The sequence below is a fragment of the Triticum aestivum genome, chromosome 6B, assembly GCF_018294505.1.
Source record: "Triticum aestivum cultivar Chinese Spring chromosome 6B, IWGSC CS RefSeq v2.1, whole genome shotgun sequence".
In the NCBI taxonomy this organism is placed as follows: Eukaryota; Viridiplantae; Streptophyta; class Magnoliopsida; order Poales; family Poaceae; genus Triticum; species Triticum aestivum.
Genome location: NC_057810.1, coordinates 702,870,887 through 702,882,981, shown reverse-complemented (window position 1 = coordinate 702,882,981; position 12,095 = coordinate 702,870,887). Strand labels below are relative to the sequence as shown.

Here is a 12,095-nt window from a genome sequence, read left to right as displayed (position 1 = left end):
ATTATTACCATTATGCACTCCATATGGACCTCACGGAACCACTGGACACATGACAGGGATGGATATGACCCTGTTCAGGCGATCAAATGGGTGCATGAATCGTTGACAATACTGGAATTGCCAGTAAGTAAATCTAAGCTTTCTCTGTAGTGTTGGCGGCCACCGGACGTGGGGTGGGTGACAATCAACACAGACGGTGCGATCAATTCTGACGCTATGAAAGGTGGAGCAGGTGATGTTGCTCGCTCGCACCAAGCGTTTCTAGCAGCATGGAGCAAGCCACTGCCCGGCGTGACAGACCCCTTCAACGCCAAGCTCAAAGCATTCCGGGAGGGAGTGATCTTCGCCAACCTCCGTGGATACTCACATGTGATCATGCAGGTCGACTGCCTTGAGTTAGTCAACCTATGGCACTCGCTAGACAATACGCGGTCTATTGCCTCGCCCATTCTTTCAGAACTAGGTGATATGATAACCAGTTTTGCTTCCTTCTCTGTCATTCATGTCGGAAGGACTATCAATCAACCGGCTCATCTATGTGCCCAGCGAGCTGGTGCCCAAGATGGAACGGAGAGCTGGCTCGGTGTGAGCCCTAGTTTCCTCATTAGTAGCCTACGAGCGGATTGTAATCGACTTCTAGTTCATTAATAAAGCTCCCTAGTTCGATGCAAAAAAAGAGTACAATGGCATGAGCCGGAATCGCTAACATGCAGGAGATGATAAGCACGACGTGCATGCTACTGTAGATGACGCGCATGACTTGGCTGCATGGTTAGCCACCTGAGGAGCGGGACGTGGGCACGTTCCAACACGTAGAGCACCTAGCAATGTTACAAGCACTAGAGTAAGCCAAAGGTGCGCCGCCGACACCGCCCCTCACTCACTGGAGTCGGACAAATTTTGTTGTGGTAGACAGTCGGGGAGTCGTCGTGCTAAGGCCCATAGGACCAGCGTACCAGAACAGTAGCCGCAGCTGATGAAGAGAAGCGTAGATCATAAGGATCCAACCCGAATACACATGAGCACAGACGGACAAACACTGGATCCACCGAAATCAAACGCCACCCCGAATCTCGTGAGATCCATCCAACACACCTCCACATGCCCTCCAATGACGCTAGACGCACCACCAGCGTGGGGGCTAGGCTGAGATAACCTTATTCCAGCTTCAGAAAAGCCACCGCCATCTCGTCTTCCCGAGCAGGGCAGAAACCCTAAACGAACACAAAAGAAGAACAAAAAACGAAGCTGAAACCGATTTGCGGCGGCGGCGCCGACGGGAGGCGCAAAATTCCTTGGCTGTTCTTGCATCCCCTTCTCGAAGGGTCGATCGCCCTCACCATGTCACCATTTTCAATTTTCCATGATGAACGGAATTTAGAGCTATGCTCCTTAATTCGAATAAAATATAGATTTCAGATGCATTTTATTTAGCCAAACGTAATCACGACAACAGAAGTGCCCCCCATGCCGGTCGGATGACGCTCCAACCAACCAATGAACCAAGCGCACGAGTGAGTCGTCGGACACCTGAGCGCACGCAACCAACCGCCTCGCTTGCCACAGGCAGCAATCAAGCACGAACACGACCCTATATCCTTCTAGAACATCCCCGTCCCATCCCAACACGCCTCCGAATCTTCCACGAAACCCATCCGACAGCCTAGGAAACCCGGAGTCGCGGAAAGAAGTTAAAAATTGTTTGTATAGCACGGCGCTGCACAGTGTATGCCTCACTTGGACAACCTAACAAGGCCATCTCCCCTATCATCCAAAGGGTGAACATTTTTATTGGTTATAACTCATGTCATATATGAAACAACCTAGATGATTGTTCTCTTTGTTGTTTTGAGACAAGTAGTACATTGTAGATTTGGGCTATCCTAATAGAAAGGGGATAAGTACTACATTGTAGATGTTGACTATCCTAATAGAAAGGGGTATCTTGCACCCTACAAAGGAGAAATGTATCATGTCCCTAACATCCACACAAATGTCATGCGGAATACTTCTAGGGAGAAGGTCAACAAGATCTACCGGTCCAATCACAGTTGCATAGAGAGCCTTTGGATTGTTGAAGATGAAACGACAAATTCTTCTTAATATGCCAAGCCACTCAACTGAAACCCAGAAGATGATTGTTGTGGCTACTATGACATTACACAATTTCCATGTCACTCATAGATATTTTTCATTTCTAAAATTTTATATTTAGTATCTGATTATTATCTTTCCTCATGCATTGTATAGAAAGTATCAAACAACATTATAGCTTTTTGACATAATATTTAGTGAAACTATAATAGACACAAATCCCAAGTTATTTCTGTAGTTCGTCATAGTGACAAAAATTAATCTATGAAGACTTACACTTTTTTCCATTAATTTGATCTAGAACGATTTGGTAAATTGAAAATAAATAAATAAGAGGTGGTGTCTCGAAAAGGAAACAACTATGCCATAGTCCGTGTAAATATGCTTCAAATCTAGTGAAATTGCATTTTCCACAACATATATTAAATCATATAAAAATATCTTAGTATTTTTAGTTGTATCATTTTGTAGTTGTTAAGTACAATGAAAAATTGTGCTAGTTGTGATCATATGTTAAAATGACTCACGTTGTAATTATAATGAAGTAAAAAAGTTTAGTCTAAATAAATGATAGCCTGTATTTAAATTCGCTTGGAACCACAAGTTACATGACATGTTTTTTTGTGCCGTCGCCATCATTAAAGGCGCCATTTTAGCGTGAGCACACACACTTTCACGAAGAATTAAATATTGTCAATGTAGGATCGGATGTCGGGAGTCAGAAGAGGTTGAATCGCGACCTCGAAAATTTTACCCTCTTTACTTTTTTTTCCACAATAGTTATGGAAAACTAACATGCTGATACGCAACAGAATCACTAGTAGAAAACAAGGCTTTCGTCCAAACTCAATATACACATTAGTCCCGGTTGCATCACGAGTATTAGTTCCGGTTCGAGCGGCTAAGGCGTCGGGAAGGCACGGTTCAAATGGGACCTTTATTCCCGGTTTGAGACTTTAGTCCCGGTTCGTGTCTCAAACCGAGACTAAAGGTTGGACCTTTAATCTCGGTTTGAGAAACGAACCGGGACTAAAGGGTGTGATGACCTTTAGTCCCGGTTTGTGTCTCAAACCGGGACTAAAGGTTCAAACTCTACCCCCTCCTCGTGTATCACCTTTTCAGTTTTGTAAAAAACAAAAGAAAATGATAAAAACTTCAAAAATCAAAATCCTTCGAGATGTAGTTACGTTACTACATCTACTAGTTAGAAAAATTAAAAAACTTGAATTTGGACATGTTTGGCAAAAAAATGTTATGAAAAAGTAAAATAGCCATATCTTTTGCATATGATGTCGAAAAAAACGCATAATATATCACAAAATCAGCACGAAAATCCGCATCCGATTTTGGCTGCCATAGGCCTGTTTGCAAATTTTTAGAATCCTCAAATTCCGAAAGGAAAAAAGATATGCTCAAATTTTAGTTTTTTTACTTTTCATTAAATCTGGTCAAACTACTTATTCAAGAAATATTAGTGTTAATAAATAATTATTTTTAGTTTTTTTTTAACTTTTGGTCAAACTATGGTCAAATCTGGTCAAACTATGGTCAAACTACTTATTCAAGAAATGTTAGTGTTACTAAATAATAATTGTTTTTAGAGTAATAGTTTCAAACTCAAACGGTGCTTAATGCTCAAGTTCAACTCCTAAGGGTTAATAGGATTGACAGCTTAGTATTGTCAGGAAAACAACAATGCAGACTTGGAAACTAGGGGAAATAGAACTCGAAAATTAAGCGTGCTCAGGATAGGTGACCGGCCAGGAAGTTAGACGATCTGAAATGAGTGGTTCATAATTGAGCAGTGATGAGGGGTGATTAGAGTGGGTGCTTAGAGATTAAGTTATCAAATAATTCAGAAATTTAAAAATAAGAAAAAAATTCAAAAAAATTCAAAAAAGTTTTTGAAAAAAATCCTCCAGTTGGTGTTATCAAGCGGGACTAAAGGTGGAGCTCCAGACAGTGGCCACATGGAGCTCCTTTAGTCCCGCTTCGTAAGCAAACCGAACCGGGACTAAAGGTTTGGGCTTCAGTCTCGACCCTTTAGTCCCGGTTCCAGAACCTCTATACATTAAGGCCCGTTTTCTACTAGTGAATTAAGAACTACTCGACAAAACAAACCGAAATTTGTCATATGTAATGAACAGATTAAAATAGATTAAAAATATTCTGATGTTTCTTATACAAAATAATATGCGAGTGATATAGAATTTGTTTTTTCCATGGTAAATCAAAAAACAGTCATCCTCTATATAAATAATGCCATGAGAAAAAAATCATAAATTTATAGAAATGTCATACTCAAAAAAATAATTGAAATTTGATATGGTACTTTATAAAACTGCCATCGTGTAGACAAAATATTTTACCCGACAAGTCCCCCCACCCTCAAATGACATGTAACTAAAAATGAAAAATGACATCCTCTTGAAAATAAAGGGCCACCCTCCTAACAATAATAATGCCATGTTATGAATAATAAAAATGACATGCTCTCAAAAATAAAACTACCACCAGTTAATAATAAATCTGCCATCCTCCTAATAATAAAAATGTCATGTTTTAATCATAAAAATGACATCCACTTGAAAAATAAAAATGCCATATTACTAAGACAAATGGATGCTCTTAATAATAAAACTGCCATCCTCTTAATGAGAAAAAAATGCCATGGTACTAATTATCAAGATGTCGTGCTCTTCATAATAAGAAAAATTTATGATAAAAAGGAGTTTTATTCCAAATTGATAGAGTTACAGTCGAGAGGCAAAAGACCTTGATACATGGTGGTCCTAGCTGCATCCACATAGCCGTGGTACACTCTACGCGACTGTATTTGCAAGCGGTCAGCAACTCTATTCTGATCCCTATTTAATTTTTGGGGAATAAACTCCCTATCCTTCATCAACGCCTTAATTTCAGCTACGAGATGTTTATAGGCAGAACGAATCAATCCATCTCCGGTCAAACTCGATAACGCCACACTAGAATCAGATTGAACAATCACCGGACAAATTGGAATGTTGTATAGCAAGTGCCATCCCTTACATAAGCGTATGTATCTCCACTTCCAGTGCATCATTGCAATTGAAAATATACCGGTATGCTGCAAAAATAATTGATCCGTCATGTCGCCGGAGAATCATCCCTACGACTGCGGCGCCAGAATCAACTCAAAAAGATCCATCAACTCAAAGAGCAACGGAGTCTGTAGTAGGAGGTACAAGAGACAAGAGACAAGATAATTGTCATGGTACTAATTATTAAAATGCCACGCCTTCTTAATAAGTGCCATGGGATCATTAAAGAGACAAGATAATGAGAAGGCCAATTCGGCTCCCGGACTCAGTTGCACCCACACCGACGAAAAAAATCAAAACAAATACTAGAAAAATTCAAAAAAAATTCTAATTTTTTGTGTGGTAGATAATTTGATGCGTGAGGTTCGCTGCAAATTTCAACTCGTTTGGACATTTGAGCATCTCTCGGCAAAAAAAGACAAAAGCGGGGTCTGTAAAAAAGTTTACTGTTTACAAATTGTTTTGACCCGATTTGTCTTTTTTGCCGAGAGTTGCTCAAATGTCCAAATAAGTTGCAATTTGCAGCGGACCTCACGCAACCAATTATCTACTATACAAAAAAAATTTGATTTTTTTGAATTTTTCTAGTATTTGTTTTGAATTTTTTCTGAGCGGGAGCATTTGAGCCTGGGCTCACATGCGGATTTTCGCAAGATAATTGCCATGGTAAATATAATAAAAACGCATGTAGCAAGTTTACAAAGGAAAACACCCGTTAAAAAGTAGTTTTTTTTGTTTTTTCAAAACAAATGGAAAATTCGAGGATTTTTTAAACAAGAATCAAATTTTAGAATGAATTAACTCGAATACAAAGAGCGCAGAGGCTTACTGGTGAGCGCGTGTGGCGAAACTGCTGGAGTGCGCAAGTTCGATCCCTAGATCCACGTATTTTGACAAAAAATAAATCAGACGCTGGGAAGGGCGTTCGCCAGCATCAGTCTCCTTAGACTAGCCACAGTGAGAGTAACTTCAGCAGTAACATTGAATCCAACTCCGAAAACTTGCTTATGTGCCAAAGAGTTAATGAGGAGAGAGGTAGTTTGAGTAACTTAACTAGTTACTGAAACATCACATGCCCTAATGCAATATGAGTCTATAAACTAATAAATGAAGCTTTGCATGACATCACACTTATGTTACCACCCACTATGAAGGTAGTAACATAGTTTTAGGGATATGTTACTTTGTGGCTAGTCTCGGTCTTCTCCTTGGAAGAAAAAAGTTTGTTCTCGTCGCCGGTGGGATGACGCCCCAACCAACCATCGAACCAAGCGCACGAGTCGTCGGACCCGAGCGCACGCAACCAACCGCCTCGCTTCCTCCTTCCCGCAACCAACCACGACCCTGACCCCGACCCCGACCCGGCGGGCTTCCAGAACATTCACGTCCCATCGCGGCACGCTCCGACCCTTCCACGAAACCCGCTTGGAACCCTCCGCATCCCGCGCCACGTCGCCCCGATTCCCCATCCGACGGCCCGGGGACTCCGCGCGCGGCTCGAGAAGCTTCCGCCGCTGATTATTTTTAATCCGAGTCGATTTTGTTCTCACTGTTTTTATATATGCGCGCGCGTCCCCCGGCCGGTCTCTGTCTCTCTCTCAGCTCTGTTTCGCCGCTCCTCCCAGATCCGCGCGTGCGTTCCTGTTCCCGTTCTCATCCGGCGGCGTCGTCTTCCCCCAGATTCGACTGCCCCTTCCGACTCGAATCTCGGCGATTTCCCAAGCGATAATGGCGGAGGTAAGCGCTCGCCCCTTCCCCTTCACTCCCAATTCGTTGTTGGTTGTTGTTGTTCGGCGCGCCGCCCTCGCAATCGATCGAATTGGTCCGGGATTCCCGAGATCTGACGCTGATTGCTTGATTGTTGCGGACGGCAGGAGGGGCACAAGGTGGCGCTCAACGTGTACGACCTCAGCAACGGCCTGGCGCGCCAGCTCTCCACCTCCTTCCTCGGCAAGCCCATCGAGGCCATCTGGTGAGTCCTCCGAGATTCCCCCTCTCTCGATCCGATTGATCCGAAAAAGACGCGATTTTGACCCGGTCCGTTCGACCGGCTGGCTCCGGCAGGCACACGGGCGTGGTGGTGTACGGCAACGAGTACTTCTTCGGGGGCGGGATCCAGGCGGCGCCGGCGGGGGCGACGCAGTACGGCCGCCCCGCGCGGGTCGTCGACCTGGGCGTCACCCACCTGCCCCGCGAGGTCTTCGAGGACTACCTCCGCGACATCGCGCCGCGCTACACCGCCGCCACCTACAGCCTGCTCACCCACAACTGCAACAACTTCAGCAACGAGGTCGCGCAGTTCCTCGTCGGCGCCGGGATCCCCGACTACATCCTCAACCTGCCCAGCGAGGTCATGTCCAGCCCCATGGGCGCCATGATCATGCCCATGATCCAGAACCTCGAGGCCACGCTCAGGAACAACGCCGCGCCCCAGACCACCCAGTTCGTGCCCACGCCGGCCTCCGTCTCGGTGCCGCAGCCGCCGGCTTCGGCCGGCAAAACCCCTACTGCCAATGCTAGTTCTACAGCCGCCGCTGCCGCTGCTAGTGCGGCGCCCGCTGGCTCTTCTTCCGAGAAAGAAGAAGAGAAGAAGGTCGAGAAGCAGACTCCGGAGAAAGCCGCCGCGCCGGCACCGCCGACTGTGGCTGACCCTCTCGGCAGCGCGAGGGGGAAGGTGCAGGAGGAGGTGATGAGGGAGTTTGCGGCGCTCATGGCGAGTGGCACGCTGCGGGCGAGCGAGGCGGCGGCGCTGGCCATGCGCCGGGTCATGGAGCGCCACGGCGACGGCGCCAGTATGCAGGCCTAGTGGCCTGAAAGTATTTTACACACCTTCGATCTTTGATGCAACTGCAAACTGATAGTAATTGGAACGCTTGCTTACTTGTATTGCAGCATGGAACTCAATTTTATTTGTCTGATTTGTTCTGATGGTGCGGAATTATATGATTATATGGTTTCTTCAGTGCTAGATTTCTTGGTTCACTGCTAAATTGGGTTTTATCCCAGGCTAAGATCATTCTGCTGAGGAAATATATGCCTAACAAAGTCCTGATATAATATCTGGATTAGCAGCAAAGTCATATGACTGTTAACAATGCTGATTCAATCAGCAGTAGGAGTAGCAGGCAACCCTTCCATGCAATTTTTGCTTCGCTCTACAGAGGAAATTGCCATATTTCGTTCTCCTCAGCGCTGAAAATGTGTGGAAATGCAGGAACATACTCCTTCACAATATCATAAACCTGATGTGAGTGTACATGGTCACATGCGTGACAGCACTGCAAAGTCGGATGAACTTGTAGGTACAGCGCACACGCATCTTTTTCCCATATAAATTGGTGAGCAGATCGGCAGAGTCAAGCATGATTTGTTCTGCTGTATTACGCCCGAGCCATTTGTAGTTCCCTCGGCTGAATTGAGATATTAGGGAAGAACAACCAAGCATGCCTCTGCTACATGCATCACTGAATACATTTCAGGTGCTGGACACAACAGGTTCAGATCTAGTTTCAGGAGAGTTTCATAGAATGTTTGGGTCATTCTATTTGCCTCCAAGCTGTTTTATCAATAAATAATAATTGAATTAAAGAGGAGAACGGAGAGCCTTTGATTTTCAGCGGACGACAGATTTGGGTAACTACATTACGGATGCAGTAACAGACCAACTGGAGAGGAGCCGAACCCTGCTATAGATGCTAAGGATCCATGAAGTCGACAAAAGAAGGTCTGAGCCCTGCACAAAATGCTTTGCAAGTTTGTTAGCGAGAAACAAACACTAAGAGAGACGATTATTGTAGTATCTGTACAAATTTGAAATAGATTATGTCACAACCCAACTTACTATATGCATTTTGTGTGTTTTGTTGATTAGTGATCAACATCGTAATATGGTGGTGATTCACATTCAACATTAGCAAAAAAAGTTGCGGAAACCAATAGTATTATTTTTCTCATCGTTTTGTTGTCAAACTGTGACCCAATGCACTGCTAATCGGACTGCCGTATGACATCTGGGTGATAGGAGATTACAGTTTTGGGCTTTTGTTGGCCATGCGTCGCGTCATGGAGCGCCACGGCGATGGCGCTAGTATGTAGGCCTAGTGACCTGAAACTATTTTACACACGTTCGATCTTTGGTGCAATTGCAAACTGATAGTAAGTAATTGGGAACGGTTGCTTACTTGTATTGCAGTATGGAACTCAATTTTATTTGTCTGATTTGTTTTGATGGTATGGGATTATATATGCCTATATGGTTTCTTCAATGCTAGATTTCTTGGTTCACTGCTAAATTGGGTTTTATCAGAGGTTAAGATCATTCTGCTGAGGAAAATATGACTGTCAATAATGTTGCCAAATTCAATCAGCAGTAGGAGTAGTAAGCAGGGCAACCCTTCCATGCAATTTTTGGTTCACTCTATGGACGAAAGTGCCATACTTGGTCCTCACTCCTCAGTCATGCGCTGAAAAAGTGAAAATGTAGGAACACACATATTTTGCTTCCTCCTGAACAATATCATAAACCTTGTGTGAGTGTCCATTGGCACATGTTGGATGATCTAGTAGGTACAGTGCAAAGACATCTTTTTTCCATATAAATTGGTGAGCAGAGTCGGGCATGCCTCGAGCCACCTGTAGTTTCCTGTTTTTTTTCTTATCATGGTTGATAGTTGTCATAGGTGTCAAAACTAATATGCAATTGAAGTGAGGATATTGGGGAAGAACAAACAAGCATGCGCCTGCGTTAGCTTGGCCAGGACAAGGCGCACCTCCTTCTCACAGGAGGTGAGGTTGGAGCGGACCTTCCTGGCCGTGAGCACATGGGTGGTGATGATCTTTCTCGTCTGACGCAAGTAGTCGCTTCGCCGTAGGGGGCATTGGCGATGTTGGTGGAGCCGGTGTAGAGGATGTCGCCTATAGCGGAGGGAGGCCGGGACGCAAAGACGCTGTCATGGGTGCGCAGGAGACAGCCTTTGCCGCGCTAGGGGAAGACACGACGAGCGTGGGAATGGCGCCGAGTCGGAGGAGCATACCGTGCTTCCTTGAAAGGTCTCCGAGGGAGACGCGTGGGAGGGAGCCCACGAGGTGGAGGTGCTTCTCTACTCATGATGTCGACATTGCCAAGGAGGTGAGGAATATGGCAACAACACCGAGCACTAGCATTTGGGTCATAGCTAACTAGCTAGCTGCTTGTGAGTTTTGCGTGTGCTTGTTGCTGGTGCCGAGAGGAGGGGAGATACTATGTTGTGGGTGGGTTGCTTTTATAGTGCTAGGAGGAGTGTCTTGCCCTAGCGCAGCAAAGGCTGTCGTGGGCGTGCATCTCCAGCGCTCGATCAATCAGAGGAACACACGAACAGTCATAGCCTGCAATCAACCGATCGCCTCCCCTAGGGTACCAAAATGGTTAGTTGGGTGAGTGGTGCCCACTTTTTTGTTAAATATATGATCTATGATCCTTTCGAAAAAAAGATATATGATGATCTATGAAACACTAGTACATATAGTGCATTTATCAAAATATGTGATACATATGGTTCTTGGTACATCAAAGTAAAGTAAAGTAAAGCACTTTCAAAAAAAGTGACTTGCGGTATGCCTAGGCCTTGCAAATTTTCTAGCTCCACCACTGCCAAGGTCCACTCCTCACAAGCTTCTTCATCTGTAAGAGCATCTCCAACAAACAGGCGGTAGCGCGGGGCCGGGATCCCCGACTAATACTGAACCTGCCCAACGAGGTCATGTCCAGTCCCATGGGCGCCATGATCATGCCCATGATCCAGAACCTCGAGGCCACGCTCAGGAACAATGCAGCGCCCCATACCATGCAGTTCGTGCCCACTCCGGCCTCACTCTCCGTGCCCAAGCCAACGGCTGCGATGGCGACGGCGGCCAGCAAAACACCTACAAGTTCTACAACTGCCGCTGCTGCTAGTGCAGCGCCCACTGGCTCTTCTTCCAAGCAAGAAGAAGAGAAGAAGGTCGAGAAGCAGACTCCGGAGAAAGCCGCCGCGGCAGCAGCGCCGGCTATGGCTGACCCTCTCGGCAGCGCTCATGGCGAGTGGGACGCTGCGGGCAAGCGAGGCGGCGGCGCTGGCCATGCGCCGGGTCATGGAGCGCCACGGCGCCGGCGCCAGTATGCAGGCCTAGTGACCTGAAACTGTTTTACACACGTTCGATCTTTGATGCAATTGCAAACTGGTAGTAATTGGGGACGATTGCTTACTTATTGCAGCATGGAACTCGATTTTATTTGTCTGATTTGTTCTGATGGTACGGAATTATATGATTATATGGTTTCTTCAGTGCTAGATTTGCTTCGTTCACTGCTAAATTGGGTTTTATCAGAGGCTAAGATCATTCTGCTGAGGAAATATATGCCTAACAAAGTCCTGATATAATATCTGGATTAGCAGCAACGTCACATGACTGTCAACAATGCTGATTCAGTCAGCAGTAGGAGTAGTATGCAACCCTTCCATGCAATTTTTGCTTGTCCTCAGCGCTGAAAATGTGTGGAAATGCAGGAACATACATATTATGCTTCCTACTTCACAATATCATAAACCTGGTGTGAGTGTACATGGTCACATGCGTGACAACACTGCAAAGTTGGATGAACTTGCGGATCGGCAGTGAAGCATGATTGGTTTTGCTGTATTACGCATGAGCCATTTGTAGTTTCCTCAGCTGAATTGAGATATTAGGGAAGAACAACCAAGCATGCCTCTGCTACATGCATCACTGAATACATTTCAGGTGCTGGACACAACAGGTTCAGATCTAGTTTCAGGAGAAGTGAACAATACTGAACTAGTTTCATATAATGTTTGGGTCATTCTATTTGGCTCCAAGCTGTTTTTCCAATTAATAATAACTGAATTAAGGAGGAGAAATGAGAGCCTTTGATAGATTTGGGTATCT

General features: G+C 45.2%; 1 protein-coding gene across 1 annotated transcript; it reads left to right on the top strand.

Moving 5' to 3' along the window:
- The first annotated feature begins 6,697 nt into the window (after positions 1-6,697).
- On the top strand, positions 6,698-8,142 carry LOC123139665 (desumoylating isopeptidase 1). The gene is made up of 3 exons (XM_044559399.1): positions 6,698-6,911; positions 7,049-7,146; positions 7,239-8,142. The coding sequence occupies exons 1-3, from the start codon at positions 6,903-6,905 to the stop codon at positions 7,978-7,980; spliced, it is 849 nt and encodes a 282-aa protein (XP_044415334.1). The 5' UTR covers positions 6,698-6,902; the 3' UTR covers positions 7,981-8,142.
- The last annotated feature ends 3,953 nt before the right edge of the window (positions 8,143-12,095 follow it).

Excerpts from the sequence above, each read along its gene's own strand:
- LOC123139665 (XM_044559399.1), top strand. Across the intron at positions 7,147-7,238 it reads AAGCCCATCGAGGCCATCTG|GCACACGGGCGTGGTGGTGT; the intron begins GTGAGTCCTCCG and ends TGGCTCCGGCAG.